The 19,256-nt window shown below is 49.1% G+C and overlaps 1 protein-coding gene across 4 annotated transcripts; it reads right to left on the reverse strand.

The window, feature by feature from the left end:
- Positions 1 to 1,877: 1,877 nt before the first annotated feature.
- KCTD7 (potassium channel tetramerization domain containing 7) lies at positions 1,878 to 16,507 on the reverse strand. 4 transcript variants are annotated; one of them, XR_014073436.1, is made up of 6 exons: positions 14,711 to 16,507; positions 11,970 to 12,139; positions 8,412 to 8,590; positions 7,593 to 7,965; positions 3,333 to 3,795; positions 1,878 to 3,163 (listed from the first exon to the last, which is right to left on the reverse strand). XR_014073436.1 is itself a non-coding variant. In XM_081558084.1 (5 exons), exons 1-5 carry the CDS (start codon positions 15,083 to 15,085, stop codon positions 3,768 to 3,770), a joined length of 1,125 nt encoding a protein of 374 aa, XP_081414210.1. In that variant the 5' UTR covers positions 15,086 to 16,507; the 3' UTR covers positions 2,981 to 3,767. The 4 variants fall into 4 exon arrangements, 3 of the variants coding, with proteins under 3 accessions (XP_081414210.1, XP_081414211.1, XP_081414209.1); XM_081558084.1 differs by having other exon boundaries at positions 2,981 to 3,795; XM_081558085.1 differs by lacking the exons at positions 1,878 to 3,163; positions 3,333 to 3,795 and adding an exon at positions 4,137 to 5,135.
- Positions 16,508 to 19,256: the final 2,749 nt, after the last annotated feature.

The raw sequence follows: 19,256 nt of genomic DNA on the forward strand, positions 1-19,256 counted from the left end.
AGCTCACAGAATAGGAAATAGTTTTTGCAAATCCCAACCTGTGATAAGGGATTGTATATCCAGAATATATAGAGAACTCCTAAAATTCAACAACAGACCAATTTACATGAGATGTCTTCCCATTTATTTATGTCTTCTTTCTTTCATAAATGGTTTTTCCATTTTCAGTCTTTCACCTCCTTGATTAATTCCTAAGTATTTTATTCTTTTTGATGTTATTTTAAATGGAATTCTTTCCCTACTTTCCCCTTTGTTCAGTATTAGAAATGCAATTGATTTCAGTGTGTTGATTTTGTACTACTACATTGCTTGATTCATCTATTGGTTCTAACAGATTTGTGTGTGTGTGTGTGTAGTCCTTAGGGTTTTCTACTATAAGATCACATCATCTTCAAAGAGACAAATTTTACTCCTTCCTTTCCAGTTTGGATGCCTTTTCTTTTTCTCGCCTAGTTGCTCTAACTAGAACTTCCAATACTACATTGAATAGAACTGGCAAAAACAGGCATCCTTAATCTAGTTTCTTATTTTAGCAGATAAGCTTTTAACCTTTCATCATTGTGTATAATGTTAGCTATGTGGTTTTTATATGTGGCTTTCTTATATTTATATTCCTAGTTTTTTGAGTGTTTTTATTATGGAAGAGTATTGAATTGTGTCACAAGCTTTTTCTGCATCAAATGAGAAGACTGGGTAGTTTTTTTAGTATCAGTTCAGTTTAGTCACTCAGTCGTGTCCGACTTTGTGACCCCTTGGACTGCAGCATGCCAGGCTTCCCTGTCCATCACCAACTCCCAGAGCTTGCTCAAACTCATGTCCAGCGAGTCAGTGATGCCATATAGTGAATTCAATATAGTGAATAACATTTGATCAATTTTTATATGTTGAACCATCCTTGTATATTCCAGGAATATAGCTCATTTGATCACAGTATGTAACTTTTTTTATATGCTTCTGAATTTGTTAGTATTTTGTTGAGAATTTTTATATTAGTGTTCTTAAGGAATATTGGTCTGTATAGTTTCCTTGTAGTGTCTTTATCTGACTCAGTATTAGGGCAATGCTGGCTTCACTGAATAAGTTAGAAAGCATTCTCTCCACTTTCAATCATGTTTTTGGTGGGGGAAGACTTTGAGAAGGACTGATATTAGTTCTTCTTTAAACTTTTGGTAGAATTCACTAGCAAAGCCATAAAGTCCAGGGCTTCTATTTGTTGGGAGGGTTTTGACTATGGATTCAATCTCCTTACTAGTTACAAGTATTTTCAGATTTTCTATTTCTTTGTGATTCAGAGTTGGTAGGATTTATGTTTCTAGGAATTAGTTCATTTAGTTATTCAATTTGTTGGTGCACATATATTCACAGAATTCTCACAAATTTTTTCATTTATGTAAACAGTAATGACCCCTGTTCTTTCTGAGTTTAGCAAATTGAGTTTTCTCTTTTTTGTAGTCAATCTAGCTCAAGGCTTGTCAATTCTGATGATCTTTAAAAAAAACAACTTTTGATTTTGTTGATTTTCTATATTCGTTATCCTATTCTCCATTCCATTTATTGCTACTCTAATCTTTACTTTCTGTCTTCTGCTAGCTTTGGCTCAATTTGCTCTTCATTTTTTCTAGTTCCTTTAAGGTGTATGGGGGCTTCCCTGGTGGCTCAGATGTCAAAGAATCTGCCTGCAATGTGGGAGACCTAGGTTCGATACCTGGGTAGGGATCTCCTGGAGAAGGGAACAGCTGCCCACTCCAGTATTCTGGCCTCGAGAATTCTATGGACAGAGGAGCCTGACAGCTACAGTCCATGGGGTCGCAGAGTCGGACACAACTGAGCGACTTTCACTTAAGGTGTATAGTTATATTATAGATTTGAGATCTGTATTTTTTTATAATTTTATTTATTTTTTTCTGTCTTCATCACTGCACGTGGGTTCTTTAATTGCAGCATGCAAACTCTCAATTGGGGCCTGTGGGATCTAGTAATAAATAGTTCCCAGAGCAGGGATCGAACCCGGGCCCCCTCCACTGGGAGTGTGGAGTCTTAACCATTCAACCACCAGGGAAATCCCTATAATGATTTAGTTAGGTGTTCAAACTGTCCCATTTCAAATTTTAATAATGTGTGCCTAAGACAGGAATTTTGACTTAACACTGAGCCATTATTTTCTACAACAATTATACAGTTCCCTGTGCTATACAGTAGGACCTTGTTGTTTATCCATTCTAAGTTTAATGGTTTGCATCTACAAATCCTAAATTCCCAGTCCATCCCTCTCCCTCCCCCACTCCTACCCCCAGCAACCACAAGTCTGATCTCTGTGTCTGTGAATCTGCTTCTGTTCTGTAAATAGGTTCATTTGTACCACATTTTCGATTCCACATATAAGTGAGACACTGCAAAGGGGGAGACGTTTCCTTTCTGGTTCTGGTGTGCTTGCTCACAGCTCATACAGCTTCTCCAGCACCCAACTCCTGCCATACAAGGTGGTCTGCAGCCACAAAGAGTTTTCCCCAGCACTCCCAGGGGTGGTTTTGTAGTAGAGGGCCTCTGGCAAGACACCTCCTAAGGAACAGATTTTTCCAGCACCCTGGAGGGTAGATTTCCAGCAAGTTTCACCAGCACGGCACCCCCATGACTTCTCTGTCATTCAATGAACCTGGCCATGCCTTGTCCAAAAAGGTCTGGATATCAGCTCTTGGGAGAGTGGGAATTCATCCTTGGACCCTTTATCTCAGCCTTAGTGGCTGCTTCTTGGCTATTCCTACATTCTTTATAGTTATCTCTACTCTTTATTAGCCAATCCTTCATTCCTCCAATCGTATTATAATTAGTAATTATTTATATTCAAGATATAAACTATTCATATTACTGTGTAGTTTTTTTTCTCCTGACTGATACAAATGACTCCAAATGCAATTCAGGCATGGAGACCTTATAGGTTGATATGTCAGATGTAAGATCCCAAGAAGTCTCTTATTTTCCATTTTGAATGGGTGGGACGTGAAGGCGCATGGATGGCAAAGAGGTGAGCAGGAGTTGAGCTTCCTCCCCTGGCATGCCCGTCAGCCATTGTAAGAGAATATCATCCCTTTTCGTGTCCACTCTGGGAAGCTCTGGGTTTTGGCTGGCCTCTGCTGCACAGGTGGCTCAGTGGTAAAGAACCCGCCTGCCAATGCAAGAGAGACGTGAGTTCAATCCCTGCGTCAGGAAGATCCCCTGGAGAAGGGCATGGAAACCCACTCCAGTATTCTTGCCTGGAGAGTCCCATGCACAGAGGAGCCTGGTGGGCTACGACTGAGCAAAGCAACCAAGCACTGCTGCACATGGGTACCTGCCTGCAGTTTGCAGTGGCTTCTCTCAGCTGCAACCAGAGCTGGATTCCTCTGCTGGCTTGTTGGGGTCTTGTACATGTAACAGAGCCTCTTCTGAAGCCAAAGTATTTGAAAAACTGGACCCGCCTTCATTGTGCGAGCCAAGTAGCCAGTTTCACCTTGACCGCTCCAGACTGCTGCAGACACTCCCTGTAGGGGTTCTTTCACAAGGTGCCTCTGGACCTTGAATCTGTTTATTATATTGCAACTCTCATACCTGGAAGGATCGCCGGCCTCAACCAACTCCAGCATCATGAAGATGTAGGGACAAGGGCCAGAGGTTACTCATGCTGGTGCCTCCTTGTGACCCCCACCGAGGCACTGGAGTGTGTCTTGGGGGTGCAGGCCCAGGACAGGAGAAAAGAGGTACAGGGCTTTCAGCAATGGGAATTCTGGTCCTCAGTGAAGGATCAGGTGAACCCACTTCCTAAAAAGATAGAATGGTCAAGGGAGGAAGTTGAGGGTCATGAACAAATGGTCAGTACTGCATAAAAACCCCAGAAATCCAGGAGCACAGGTGGGTATGCCCACCAGGACAGAGAACAGGTGAGGGTAACTGCAGAGGGACCTCCAGGGGGGCCCGTCCCCCTTTAACTTCAAGTCTGGGTAGAAGTTCAGCCGCATGTCTCAGGGAAGGGTCTGCTTGATTTAGCATGGAAGCCCCAAACATACCACGTTTTAAGCAGAAATCAACACATTTGCTAGCAGCCTGGAGGGTGAAGGAGGGATGAGAATATGTCTCTAAATAAGAAAGGCACGACACCCAGGTTCTAGTTCTTGACTTTAATGCTAGGTGAGGGTACCGAGGCTCTGTGGACCAAAGTGCTCACAGACAGGAAAATGAAGGAACACAGGCAGCGTAATACGGTGTGCACAAACCCAACACTACAGAAGGAAGACGACGGACCCGTGACCTCCCACCCCCAGAGGCAACTGCCGGCTCCTCCTCTCGGTCTCTGTTCCCATCTCCCCAACCCCTCAGCCAGCCCACCCTTCCCCCAGCTAACATATGTGTGTACACGTATGATTCTTCCAAAATTCCAAAAAGTGCCTCTCCCACCCTTGCTCCCACAACTCTAGCCTCTGATGAATAAACGCTCCCTTGTAAGCAGCATAAGGCAGGCACCACCTTCTTGAAAGCGCCACGGCAAAATGGTACTGAGAGAGCTTCATCTCTTACAGTGCAATAAAATACGGACAGAAGGTGCGCAGAAGGAAGATATCTGCAATCCTAACTGGGATCGAAATGCGGGGTGTGAGTGGTTTCTGTTTTGGTGTTATCTGTCTCAACCATTAGAGGATCCAGCTTAGACCACGTTGACACACTTAGGCTCACCCGACGCTGTGGCTTGCAGTTGTCAATTTCTCAGTCCCCCAATGGGTGACCCAGAACAGGAAGGTGACACCACCTGAGCAGCTGGAGGCACAGGACTCCAGACAGCTCCCAGCATGTCCCAAATTCCGGGAAGAACAGAAAATTGCAGAGCACAGTTGACTGCCTTCCACATGATAAGCACTGGACAGCCTGGTGAGCTCACGAGAAGTTGAATAAGGATGGTGACGATCCCTTTATTTCTTCGATTTAGAGCATTACCCAAAGAATTCCCCCGACTTGGGATGGTGGGATGGGTCTCGCTGTGGTTGTGTTTCAATCTTTGCAAACTGAGTTGCCGTTAAGTTTTTCATTCTTACTAAATTGCAGGTAGCATTGCAACATGCAGTCCTATCTCCTAAAACTTGCACCTTCCCAATCACTGAGCAAAGCTCCTGGGAGAAAAGATACCCAAAGTCAAATGTAAGGGAAGCTTCAAAGGCAAGCCTTTTGGTTTGACCAACTGACATTACGCACAAGAATTCCATGAACATGGACTTCCTTTCACTCTGGGAAGCAGTTATCCTCTGGAACCCTCTTTCCTGACCCAACCCTTCGCATGCTCTGGGCCTGGCCACTGACAGCTAAAAAGGGAACCCAACTGGGAGAGGTCACTTCCTCAGAGATGACCTTTATTTGGAGGCCATCGCCACAAACCCCCACGTCCAAGAGCACTTTGCAGCCTGGCCTTGGCTCCTCATGAGAGGATGGCCCAACATGACCATCAAATTCTCTTATTCCATTTGGAAAGAGCTCTAAGCTGGCCGCTGGTATCTCTGCTCAGCCTGGTCTACCGGCCTGCAGCCTTGTCTCCCCACGAAGGCACAGAGCATACCACCACGAGGACAACTCGGGGAGCAGAGAAACAGGGGTGTCTCCAGCAAGAGGCACAGGGATAGTGTTCTTATTCAGCATCCCAGGAGCCCCCAGCAAGTCTTAAGGGCCTGACTTTGAGCAAACCTGCATTTGCGTGAACCAGTCACTCCCTGTCTTATGTGTGTTGACTCTAAATAACTGAGTGCTGTGATGCTCTGGGCTGAGGAGGGAGAAAGAAGGGGCCGAGGTGGGATTACTGAAAGCACTGGGCTTCACTGTCTGCTCTCTCCTCACACCAGCTCCCTCCTGAAGAGCCTGCCCCACTGTCTGTCGGAAAACAAATTTTTATGGGAGTTTAAGCTACTGGCCAGTCTGGGCAACTTAAATGAGAGACTTTCCTGTGAGAACAAGGCAAGGGCCGTGCTATTGGGGTCCAAGCAGGGATGTCAGCTCCAGAAAAGTGACACTCCATTTGTAGATGAGAACAAGGAGAGGATGCGTTATCTCAGAACCTGAAGCACTGACTGGACCACCCCCTCAGATGTTGGCCTGGATGCCTGCTCCACGCGCACAAGAATACAATGTACGAGTAGGAGCCCATGCCCTGGAATCTTCTCACACAGGGGCCAAGGGGTCACTGTCCCATGAGGGAATTCAGCCAAGGTCTGGCCTGCTTCTTCTCAGCTCCCTCCCCTCTTCTCACCAGTCTCCTTCTGGAAGAATGAGACTGATGAGGCTCAAAGGAAAAAAAATCTTACAAGAGCACTGGAGAGCAGTTAAGTTCAATCGCGATTGCAGGGAGCAGCCCTACACATGGTGTGGGAATGCCCCGCTCCAATGACTGGGGCTGCAGAGTATTTCCCGGGGACGCAGGCCCACACCCCCGACTGGTGGCCCCAGGCTGCAGACAGAGCAAGAAGGAAAACGCAGTGGAGCAGAAGCTGCTGGATCTTTTTCTCTTCAAACTGGCTTCCTGCTTGTCATCCCTCAGCTCCAACGCAGTGGAGCAGAAGCTGCTGGATCTTTTTCTCTTCAAACTGGCTTCCTGCTTGTCATCCCTCAGCTCCAGGGACAGCTGCACCTCTCCCCCAGCCCTTTCTTCCCTTCCCCAAGACAGACAATCTCCTGGAAGGAGAACATTGATGGGGAAAAAGCAACAGGGGTTCCCCATCCAGGGAGGTTCACTGTAAACTGGATCCTAACACAAGGAATAGCGGCCAAGCAGGGATTCTGAGCCTCTAGAAAGGATGTTACATCTCAAAGAAGATCTAGGCATCCTGCCTGCTTGACTGACTTCGGAAAGAGTCCCTGAAATATGCACTCCAGCCCCGGGAGGCCATCACCCTTCAAGCAAGGCAGGTTGGTGGAAAGGAGGAGAAGCCCAGGCCCTGAGGCAGGGCTGTAAACATTGTGCTTTTCTAAGGCCAACCTGGTGCATGGCTTTGGCAACTAGGGTAACATCTCCAGAAGGTGGTGAAGAGTATGTCTTGGGAGGAAAAGAGTCTTTCCACATCCTAAAATGAAGCGTGGGGCTATCGCTGGGGGAAGAAGGAAAGAAGATGCTCCTTCTTCAGCCAGGGGCTGTGGGGTGGGGAGCAAGTGGGCCAATTCTGCCCCACCATGTTCTAGGTTCACACTGAGACACTGAGCACAAGGGTGGAGGAGTGGTTACGCCTACATCAGCTTGGCAACGTGGCTCTAAAAGGGCACAAACTCTCTTGCAAGGTCAAGAAAATGACAAAACCTCTCTGGACTTGCCAGTCAAGCCCTCGCTAACCGGACCCCATCAGCCTTGGGCAGAGGCCGCCGTGCCTTGAGGTCCCCCGGGGGCCACCAGCCTCGAGTCTGGCCCCGACATATAGCCGAGGAGACCGGGGGTGTCCCTCTGTCCCCCTGGAGCCGAGCCTCGGGACCCGTCCTCACCTCAGGAGGCGCTGGAGCAGCCAGAAGCCCCTCCGGGGACCTCGCTCCCAGAGCCACCAAAGGGACCGGCTACCCTCCCTGACGGGACTCTGCTCCCTGCCAGCGCTACTCACCACCACGTGATCTTGAACTCATAGATGGGGCGCTTGCAGTAGTAGTGGTTGACGAGGTGCTTGTCGCACACCCCGATGCACTGGTGGTCCACGGTGAGGCCCTGGGCCGACAGGTCCGTGACCAGGCAGTGCAGCAGGTCGTAAACGTCAGCCACAGCCTCCCAGGGCCCGAAAGACACGTCCACTTCGCAGTGGTGCTCAAAGAGCTGCCCATCACTCTCGCTCCGCTCGAAGCGCAGCGAGTTGAGCAGCGGGCACTCGTAGGGGGTGATGGGCATTTCCTCCTTGAAGACACAGACCTTGAGCTTGGCAAAGCGGGCCTTCCGCTGGACGGCACGCAGCCGGGCAATCTCCACAATCCGCTCCAAGTGGTCTACGGGGGGTGACCACAGAGTCCATCACTGGATGGGGTCGGGAGGTGGGTTAGGGAGCAGAGAGAGACCACCCCAGTGACGGTGGACCCTGGAGGGAAGAGACAGACCCCCGGGGAGGGCACTCTGTGGACATGTGAGGGGCACAAACTTCACCAGGGATGGCGGGCGGTTCTGCAGGGCCAAAGGAAACCAGTGGGACAGGATGAGGGTCTCTTTCTGAAATGCAATTTGATGACGCTGCAGGCAAGGTGGGCCCTGTTTCACCTGAGTCTCCCCCGTGACTGAGAGGACGGCAGGAAGGGAAGTGGGACTCGCTCCCACCCCAAGTATGGCAGGTGTGTAGGAAGCCGTGACCCCCCTCTCCTGGCGGAGACCCCGACACTGACAGATGCCTCGCAACCCTCCCTCCTCGCACCCTGACTGCCCCGGGTCGGGGCCCCCTCACCTTTGTAGTAGGGCATGAGCCCCAGGAATGCCTGGCGCACCTTCTCCCCTTTCAGTGGCTGCATGTTCTCCAGCTGCTCCAGGAGGGGCCCGATGGCGTAGTACTGGGCCTCCTTGTACACGGCCCGCACGCGCTCCCGGGGCGGCAGGTCCCCTGAGCGCAGGAAGTTCAGCACATCGCTGAGCAGGAAGGAAAGAGGGAGGTGAGGAGGAGCTGATGAGCCCGGACAGGGCCACCCAGAGGTTAGAGCACAGGCTCTGGACCCAGGCGGCCAGCTGTGTAACCTCAGGTAAGAGAATTTAACCTCTCTGTGCCTTGATTTTCTACTCCATAAAATGGGGAGAAAGTCTGAAAACTACCCCATCATGTTATGAGGGGATTAAATAAGTTAACATATAAAAAGTGCTTAGAAAACATCTGGCACAGCAACTTGCAGTGGTTAAGACTCCATGCTCCCAATGGAGGTGGCATGGGGTCAATTCCTGGTTGGGGAAGTAAGATCCCGCATGCTGCATGGCGCGGCCAAGAAAGAAAAATACCCGGCACAGAGTAAGCCCTCAATAAGGGTTAGTGGTTGTTATCAGTACCATTATTAATGTAATTATTAAGTACCTATAGGAAAAATGAAAAGATATGATATTTAATCTCTTTATAGATTTTTATCTGAGGTATAGTTAATATTCGGAGAAGGCAATGGCACCCCACTCCAGTACTCTTGCCTGGAAAATCCCATGGATGGAGGAGCCTGGTAGGCTGCAGTCCATGGGGTCGCTAAGAGTCGGATGCGACTGAGCGACTTCACTTTCACTTTTCTTCGCTTTCATGCATTGGAGGAGGAAATGGCAACCCACTCCAGTGTTCTTGCCTGGAGAATCCCAGGGACAGGGGAGCTTGGTGGGCTGCCGTCTATGGGGTCGCACAGAGTCGGACATGACTGAAGCGACTTAGCAGCAGCAGCAGCATAGTTAATATTACCTATGAATATACCCATAATAACCACCACCTACATCAAGATACAGAACATTCCCATCTCCTTAAAGTTTCCTTAGGCCTCTTCCCAGCCAATCACTAGAGAGGCAAACGGTCTAACTTCTATCAACAAAGAGTACTTTTGCCTCTTCTTGAAATTCATGTAAGTGGAATCATACAGTATGTCCTCTTGCATGCCTGGCTCCTTCCCTTCAACCTAGTGTTTTTGAGATTGATTTCCTACGTTGTGTGCAGCCGGATTTCCCTTCCTTTGTCATTTTTCCCTCTTTTATTGCTAAGTATCACACCGTTATATGGGTGTGCTATAAACTATTTACCCATTCTCCTGCTGATGGACATTTGTTTCCGGTTTGGGGTCTCTTAAGAGTAAAGCTGTGATAAATATTCCCTGTAAACTTTTTGTGGACTTGGGGACCAATCCCTCTCAAGTAAATGTCAGCAGGAGAACTTTTTGGTCTTAAATGCCTGTTTGACAAAGTGGTTGTAGCACTTCATTCCCACCAGCCATGTGGACGAGTTCTGCACCCCCCACCCATCCCTGCCACCATTATTATGCTATACAGAGAAGATGACTGCCTAGCCCTGACACCTGAACAAACTGGTTTCAGGAGTGAATAAAAATGACACACTGTATTTTCTTAAAATAAAAATTCAGCTCTTTCAGTTCTCTCTTTAGATTCTGCAGTGCTAAGAGTAATTGGACCTATCACCGGTAGGTGTGGAAGGGCTCTTCTGTGAGGGTGTATGAGTAAACCCCAACATCAAGCTGTTACCTCAATAGTTTAGTCTATGACCATGATGCAACACCAGCCAGCACTCACTAAGTAATAATCTGTGTCAGCCATTATTCAGGTGTTATCCCATATAATCCCTTCAATGACACGGGGTAAGTGCTCTCTTGCGTCCATTTTATAAATGAGGAAAAAACTGGAGCTCAGAGAGCTTTAGGAACACTCTTACTAAAGGAGCTGTGGCTAGCCGGAGGCCCAGATGCAGACACAGGTGACTCCAAGCTTGCGCCCACAATGGTCCAGACTTTAGTCCAAAGCGCTATGTACTGAGCCCAACTGGAAACCAGCCCGGGGGAGGCCCAAGCAGCCTCCACAGTGGGTGCTGGGGGCACGTGTGCTCACCCACAGAGAAAAGCCCTAACCTCTTTTATCTGAATCTTTCCACAGCTTCACAGGCTGCTGTTGAATCACAGGCCACTGGAGTCCGGTAGCCTGAGAAGGAATGCCACAATATCCTGTTTTCTGCCACACCCTTACCTGGCCCTGCCACTCTCCAGCTGTGGCCACCTGAGCATGGGCACAGCAGCCCAGGGCCAAACCTAGTGCCCCCTCCCCATCACCCCTTCCAAAACTAGTCCTTTAGGCTTGAGGGCAAACCTCAGTGAGCTCTGAAAAACATAACCCCGGGGCCAGGCCCAGCGAGGAGTGCTGGGGGAGATGCCAGCTGGGGCCAGCACTTTCCTCCCCCAAACAGCCTGCAAACAAAAATCTTTTTATAGCTCTGCAGAGAGATGTGACACTTTGTTTTCTCAGCATTGGAGGCAGCTGACAGCCCAATGGGGAAACCCAGATGCTTCAAAGCAAATTATTTGACCAGAGGCTCCTTTCTGAGGATGAAAAATGACCCTCCTCCCAGTGTGGGCAAGCCTACTTGGAGGCCGGCACAGAGATGTAGCAGTTGGAGGGTTTCCTTTTGTTCAAGGTCAAGGGCCATGCTAGTTGTCCAGTCATCTCCAAAGTTAGATGGATGGGGCAAAGAGCTTCAGCCATATACTCAAAGGACCTGGCCAGAGGTCACACAAAGACTATTTAATCCACATGACAGGCCTGTAAAGCAGCTATAATTATTTCTCATTTCACAAACAAGGAAATGGAAACATAGAGTCTTTAACTTGTGTGTAAAGTTGTCAGAAGTTATTTCTGGGAAAGACTATCTTTTTTTTTTTTGAGATTATGTCTTCCCATGTTTTACTGTTAAAATGACAGTAACAACTGAAGGTGGTTTTTGTTTTTTTTTTTAAGACTTGGCAATACTATAGGATGGAAACCCTATGTTGGCCCTCCCCTCACCTGTTTTATTTTTATTTATTTATTTATCACTGGACTGTGCAGCTTGTGGGATCTTTAGTTCCCCAGCCAGGGACTGAATCCAGGCCCTTGCCAGGGAGAGCATGGAGTCCTAACCACTAAACCACCAGGGAACTCCCTGTTTGTTTAAAACTATTGAAAGAAGTCTGGGAACCACTGGCACACACCATGTTCCTCCCTAACGGTGATGCCAATGCTGACGGAATTCCACTTTCCAGTCTTTGCATAGCAGAGAAGCGGTTTCATCACACCTACCCAACGTGTGTTACCTGGGATGTCTCTGGCTGTCTTTGCCTCCTCTGGGAAAGAAACTAAGAAGTCTGATCCAGTTCAGAATGCACATTTATTAAATCCCACCAGCAAGTTTTCTCCTTTTCTGGGTGTTATGGAAGGTATCACGGTCCTGGGCCCCAGCCCAGGCCACCCACTCAGCAGGACCGCGCTGGTGACGGCAGAGGGAAGGACGTACCCGAAGTGCGTGCCGTCGCGGTCGATGAAGTAGCGGCCCTCGGCATCGGTGGGGATGTAGTGTCGCCCGCTGAACATGGCCGCCAGCATGGTGTCCTCGTAGCGCCGCAGGGTGGACAGGCGTGTGGTGAAGTGAGCCCCTCCGATGTTAAGGGGGACGACCTCAGGGAACTGGGGAGGAATCACCGGCGCTTTCAGTCCGGCAGCTGGGGAGGCGAGCCCGGGCTGCCCGAAACCTAGGTGTCTTTCTGACCGCTTCTCTCCCCATCCCCTCACCCCACTCATCAGTTACCAAGTCCTCCCCCTCCTCCTTCCACAGCTCTTAAATCAGGCCTCTTCCCTGCAGTCCTCCTACCTCTGCCCCAGAGTTCAAAGCCTTCGCTGTCCTCCTTCCGCCTTCTGAACTTCCCATCTTTGTGCCTTTGCTCATGTCCCCAGTGCTCCTGCCACTCCTTCTGTCCATTCAGCAAATGCAACTGCCCCATACGGCAGTGTGTGTTGTTCACTGCGCAAGGGCACCTGGGTGAGCAGGCTGCGTTAGCCCAGCTGTGCGCCCTTCTGCTAATTCACACTAAGGCACCCTATGGGTTAGCAGCTTCCACTCATTTAAGAGCTTCTATTCAAGATCCCCTGCTCTGTGAGAAGTTTTTTTCTTTTACTTTCTTTCAAATATTTATTTATTTGGCTGCTCGGACGTCTTAGTCGCAGCATGCAGGTCTAGTTCCCTGACCTGGCATCTAACCCGTGAATTAGGAGCACTGAGTGTTAACCACTGGATCACCAGGGAAGTCCTGCATGAGCAAGTCTACTCTGTCTTCCCTTGCCTGCCCCAGGATAGGTTTAACTAAACACTCCCACCATTGTGCCTTCACTATACCCACATTCTCCTCTAGAATAGTGCCTTGCACAATAGGTGCTTTGTGCTGTTGGTGGTTATTTATTACTCCCCAAGTTTTCCGAGGGCAGGGACAGCATCTTGTTCACCTATTCTGAGGCCACCCAGAGCAAGGCTCACAGATGCTTGTTGAATAATGCCAGACATCCACTCCTCACCCTCTGTACCTCTCTGCTTCCCTCCTTAATCTCTGCAGTGAGATTAGTCCTCAGTCCAGTTATAGTTCTGGAGTCAAGGGCAGGAATGAGGGTACCACATTTGCCCTGAGAAGCTCTAGGTTCTCCCTAATATGCTCAGGGTCTTGTTTTTTTCCCCTGATCTCTTCACTGCTTGTGGCTTTGAAAGAAACCAGGCCAGTTCTCTCTAATTTTCCCACAAACCTCCTCCAGATTAACTAAAATTGTATCCCACTGCATACTTTTCAATATTACGACATCGCTCTGGCTCTGTAAAAGTCTGTGTGTATTTATCTAGACAGTCCTTTCTCCCAACATTCATAATCCTTTGTGAAATAAAAGTAGGAACAAACACACTACATCAAAGTGGTCCAGGGTCTTGTGCAGTGTGCCTGGCTCATAGTAAAACCCCAAATAAGCATCAAATGAATGGATGAATCAGACAGACAGGCATCTACAGTTCTGTGAATGTAGGTAATGTTACTCATCTGCACCCAGAGGACATAAGAAATGCCTTCTGCTTATTCAACAGCTAGCTCCTCTAAAACTATTCTATGCACACACCAAGGACTCAAATATTATTTGGGGATAATAATACTTTACATTACTCACACGAAGCCATGTAATATTTTTACATTACTCACATGGAGCCATGTAATATTTTACATCACTCACATGGAGCCTCTGTGAAAGAGCTGGCACTGGAGTGCTGGCCTGTAGTCTCCAGGTCCTATGCTTTTTCTCTCAAAACAGACTGTTTCCCAGTGACAGTGCATAAAAAAAAAAAAAAGGCACCCTGTGTCTCCAATGGCTCTTTTCTTTCTTCAATTACAGAAGTCCTCCTGGAGTTTTGCCCATTTCACAAGTGTCCCATGATGTTTAGAGCACAGTCTCCTAATCCCAAGAGGACACTACAACTTCCCAAGAGCCTCACCCAGGCCCACCTTGCCCTTCTGGGGTTGAGTCCCTTCATCTAGAATGCTACCTGTCACATGCTTCCACGCCTGCCACTATCTTAGCCACTATCTCCTAGCCTCTGTTTTCAGTGTCCAGCAGGGCCCCTCCGTCTTTCCTCCAGAGGGTCATTTCAGGTGTTCACATGACAGTGTCACATGCCTTCAGTAAGACCAGCGGAAGCCACTGTGCATCCCAGCACAGCATCTAGGAGGGAGAGCCACAGAGCTGTCAGGTGGGTAAGGCTACATCTATGAACTGGCCTGCTTTACATCTGCACACTACCCCTGACCCCACTCTCTGGGTCTGCACAACTACCAGGCGTCTTCTTGGATTCTCTAGAAAACACTGTCATCTCTTGGAGCTCCAAGGGTCCCTTCCCATGGCCTACCCTCCCTCCTCCAGTAGATAAGGGTGGGACAAAGGGATGGGAGTACCAACCCAGGAGGCTGTGAATCCTGGAAGGAGGGGGATGGGAGGGCCAGGTGCCTCCTGGGACAGGGAAGACATACCTGGTGCGTTTGACAAGGGGTGGGGGGGATCGGTGGGTGGTGGGAGCGGGGTGGGTAGGGGAGCAGAGAGGACTGGCGCCGCCCTCGGCCCGACCCCCACCCTCAACCTCCGCGCTGCTCACAACCCAAGGTCAGCTCTGCCTGACACTGGCTCCTCGTTCTGCGCCCCTTCCCGCGCCCCAAACCCCTTCCTGGGTCCAGGTACCTCCTGCGGCAGCAGAGGCAGTGCGTGCCCCGCCTGCGTGGCCGTCGGGGTGGCCGGCTCCAGAAAGTCGTCTTCGGCGTCGGAGCTGGACATGGCACCGTCCGGGCGACGGCTGTCTGGCTCCCGCCCCGTGACTACCACCATCCCTCTGGCTCTGGGCAGTGGGCGCGGCTTCGGGCGGGCGGGCGGGAGGGCGGCGGCCCGGGCACTAGCACCCAGCAGCTCCAGGCATGACGCGGCGCGGCCGACAGGCGGGGCCGGAGGGGCCGAGAGCTCAGCGCGCGCAGGCTGGAGGGCGGCCACTCCCTCAGCGCCGACCGGCTCGCCGACCACTGTGGGGACCACAGGGCCACTGGCCTGACCCGGCTGCCTCATGCTATTGGCCGAACCCCGCTAGCGTCCGCCCCGGACTGGCAGGAAGCTCGACCAATCTCAGGGCAGACAGAGCTTTCAGCCCGCTCCTGAGTAGCCATCAGGTGCCAGACCGGCTGGCCTGCCCGGCTCTGATTGGCCGTCTGGTCAGCGGGCTCGCCCTCTCCACCCGCTAACACTCGCTCGGCGCTACGGGCGCGCGCGCGGCCACCACCTCTAACCCGAGCCTTCTTGTTGGCATGGAGGGTGGCTCCCGCATCCCAGTCGACACCTAGAAACTTGAGGAGAGAGAGGGCTTGCGACTTAATCGTTCGTACGTTTTCCAGGGCAACGGGTCCTGTGCATCCTTGGGCTTCGAAGGCCGGGGAAATCCGAATCCGGGAGGACCAGGTCACCTCAATGGAGAACCTGAGCATCCTTTCCTGGAGGATTGTGAGGGAGGACGGCTGAGGTCACTGAGGTTGTAAGAGAGGAAGGGCAGCACTGCGACAGGGGCTGGCCCTCCTCTAACCGCAGAGACAGAACCTGGGTTTCCAGTCTTTCCCGGTTGACTCAAGCAGCAATCCGAAAAAGAAAATTCAAAACAGGGGCAATTGAGTTCAATTAAGAATGGCCGTAACTCTCCACCCTCTACGCGTCAGGTCTTCCCCTGGACACCTGGAGACATGGATGGAGACACGCCCTGTCCAAATAAGCTCACAGGCTGCCGAGGCGGAGTCCAGCCTGGGCCAACGCGTCTGTCTGCAGCCTTGGATGCCGTGTCTCCCGGTATGACAGAGTCAGCTCACGGACTCTCCTAGGAGGTCAAGATTTTAGCTCTTTCAAACCATGTTTACATCCATCTCTTCATTTGAATCTCACATTGTTGTGTCAGAAAAGGAAACTGAGGCCCAGAGGATTAGAACAGCCTCAAGGAGATCAGCCAGTGAGCAAGAGGCACGACACTTCCTCTGTTGGACCAATCACACTCCCAGTTGTAGGAGTCTCCTAGGTCAGTGTTTTCTCTAAATACAGTTGCATCAAAATTACTGGAGGGAGAATTTCTTAAAATACAGATTCCCAGCCCCGATGCTCAGTCATGTCTGATGCTCAGTTGTGTCCGATTCTTTGTGACCCCATGGATTGTAGCCTGCCAGGCTTCTCTCTTGGTAGGATTCCACAGGCAAGAATAGTGGAGTGGGTTGCCATTCCCTTCTCCAGGGGATCTTCCCCATCCTGGGATGGAACACCAGTCTCCCACATTGCAAGCAGATTTTTTATCCTCTGAGTGACCAGGAAAGCCCTTCTCCAAATATCAAAGTGAAAGTGAAGTCGCTCAGTCGTGTCTGATTCTTTGCGACCTCATGGATGGTAGCCTACCAGGCTCCTCGGTCCATGGGATTTTCCAGGCAAGGGTACTGGAGTGGGTTGCCATTTCCTTCTCCCTTCTCCAAATATAGTTGCCTCAGAATTACTGGAGGGCTAAAATACAGATTCCCAGCCCTGCCTCCAGATAATCTGATTTGGTGCATCTGGGGTGAAGCCCTTTAATTTGCCTTCCTAACAAATGCCCAGGTAATTCTGATGCTGCAGGTCCTTGAACCATATTTTGAGGAGCACTGCCCTGATGAAGGCCCCTTGAGGCCATCTCTTAGCTCTACCTGCTCCAGCGTTTCTGAACAATATCTATAACAAAACTTCCTATTTCCATCCTTAGGAAGTTTCAGCTGTTATAGAAATTGCAACCAAAGGTGGCTTAAATCAGTGGTCCCCAACCTTTTTTGCACCAGGGACCAGTTTTGTGGAGGGCAGTTTTTCCATGGATGGGGGTGGGGTGATGGTTTCTGGATGATTCAAGCACATTACATTTATTATGCATGTTATTTCTATTATTATTACAGTAGCTTCACCTCAGGTCATCAGGCATTAGATCCCGGAGGTTGGGGATCCCTAGCTTAAATAATAGGAGAAGCTTATTATCTTATGTAACAAGAAGTCTGAGTAGATTCTGGGTTGGTTCAGTAAGTAACACAACAAGAAGTTACCTGGAACAGCTTGCTTCATTTATCCCCTCTGCCAGATGGTCTCTCCTCCCCTAGGAATCCATAGAGGAAACCAGAGAGCTAAGGGCTGTCGGAGTGAGAGTTATTTCTACACCTTAAAGCAATGGTGTATAAAAAGAATAGGAAGGGAGCCCCAGAGGCTCCGGATGTAGGAAAATCCATGTGCCATCAGGGTTACATTACTGAATGTGTTAGAGTTTTCATCTTCCTTTTCGGTTGAGAAATATATTTCCTTCAGGAATATAGTTTCCCGGTTGGTTTGGTGAGGGGACATCCAAGATCAGCTGCCTGGAGTGAGGACTTGCTGAGCAAGTAGGCAGGGGTTGGAGCAGGTTTTCTGGGAAAGCAGGGCACTTTGCTGGCAGCGGCTACCCCTAGCCTGCAGTGAAATGATTTCCAGGCCAGTCCACATGAGGGCTGCAGGAAAGAGTCAAAGAGCCTTGGAGGGGGCCTGGTGTGCAGAAGTGGGGGCTGCTCTCAGAACACAGGCACTTAAAGTGCTGGGATTATTTTTCCTCCAGGAGTCACTCAAACAGATAGTCCTACAGGCATGGAGCCCTGCAATTAGTCAATTGGATCCTATCCTCCATGCCTCATTAAAGAAAAGACCTTTTGAATGGCAACAGATTTCCAAAGTACTGATCCAACTACTGAATTTTCTCTCCCGATTCTAATTCAGTGAATAACAACCGTAAAGGAAATAAAAATGGGAACAAAAGCATCCATCTTCTTTTCCTTCCAGTTGAAGGACTGGCCTTTCCTTTCTCTCCTAGCTTTGAGGAGGAGGTTGTTTGCCAGCAGCTACTCAAGTCCCAAGGCACAAAATCTTGGCTAAGGACCCACTTGCTCAGAACTCAGCTCAGCTCTCCCTCAGCCTCTGATGCACCCCCATTCATTAACCACTGCTGTTTCTTAGCCTTACCCACTGTCCACTTGATAAATGTGACTGATGTTCAGATTGGCTCTCTCACTTCTTTTCAGAATCCCATCCACCCCCGGCAAGTGTGCCTCACTGAATGCCGGAAACTTGAAATCTAAAAGCTACTTTTCCATAGTACCTTGTATCCTGGATTCTACAGGTGACTTAACTTTCACCAAGCAGATCCTTGCACTTGAGATTTGGAGGGGGAAAGTGGACCCTGAGTTGGAGGCCTGCTTCTTGCTCTTTCAGCAGACCATCTCGGATGAGGAAGTGTTAAAACTTTTCTTTTTTTGCTGTGGTGCAGCGGAGGTCCCCTGTTGGTCTTTACCTTCCTGGATTTTCAAAAGTAGGGTGAGGGCATCCATTTTGCTGTCTTATTCATCTCTGTAATCAGCCTCCGTGGTCCAGAACAATGCCTGACATAGAGTAGGAACTCAACAGATAAATACATGAAAGAAATTTGTCCTGTAATCATGTTCAAATAATTACTTCTCTCCATAGATTTTTTTTCTCCAGTATTTTATTGGTATTATTAGTATATAAAGGCATGGATTTTTATTGATATCATAGAGAGAGGGAATTTCAGGATGGCATCATGCTGGGTTGGTGAGAAGGGGCTCCCCTCAAGTTGTCAAAGGTCCTGGGGGTGTTCTCCAGGGCAGAACATTCAGTGGGGGGGCTCTTTGGTTTGAAGTGCACATTGGTAACCATGGTAACTGGTAACCATATTTTCACTGTGCAAGATGACATGGGCCCCAAAGTGTTCTCATCCTAAGCTCTTTGTATGTCAGTTTTTATGAATATTTTATATTTCCATGAATTAATTATAATACAACGACATAAAATATAGATGCAAAAACAACTCACATCCAATAGTAGAAACTAACACAACACTGTAAATCAACTATACTCCAATAAAAGTTAATGGAAAACAAACAAACAAACAAACTTGGGACTTCCCTGGCAGTCCAGCGGTTAAGGCTTCCACTGCAAAGGGTGCCAGTTCAATCCCTGGCTGGGGAACTAAGATCCCACATGCCGCATAGTGCAGCCAAAAAGTAAAAATTAAAATAATGATAACAATCACATCCAGAATCCTATGAAAATAGTGCTTTATTATTCTTTTTTAAATTATTTATTTATTTGGCTGTGCCAGATCTTAGTTGTAAGCATGTGGGATCTAGTTCCCTGACCAGGGATCAACCCCGGA

This window comes from Giraffa tippelskirchi, chromosome 13 (genome assembly GCF_054371585.1).
Source record: "Giraffa tippelskirchi isolate mGirTip1 chromosome 13, T2T-mGirTip1v1.2.pri, whole genome shotgun sequence".
In the NCBI taxonomy this organism is placed as follows: Eukaryota; Metazoa; Chordata; class Mammalia; order Artiodactyla; family Giraffidae; genus Giraffa; species Giraffa tippelskirchi.

What these genes read in the sequence shown, in the direction of transcription:
- KCTD7 (XM_081558083.1), bottom strand. Translation starts at nt 15,085, where the DNA reads ATGAGGCAGCCGGGTCAGGCCAGTGGCCCTGTGGTCCCCACAGTGGTC. An exon ending in TGCCTCTGCTGCCGCAGGAG is followed by an intron (nt 12,140 to 14,710) that starts GTACCTGGACCC and finishes ATTCCTCCCCAG; the next exon opens with TTCCCTGAGGTCGTCCCCCT. An exon ending in CGCGACGGCACGCACTTCGG is followed by an intron (nt 8,591 to 11,969) that starts GTACGTCCTTCC and finishes CTTCCTGCTCAG; the next exon opens with CGATGTGCTGAACTTCCTGC.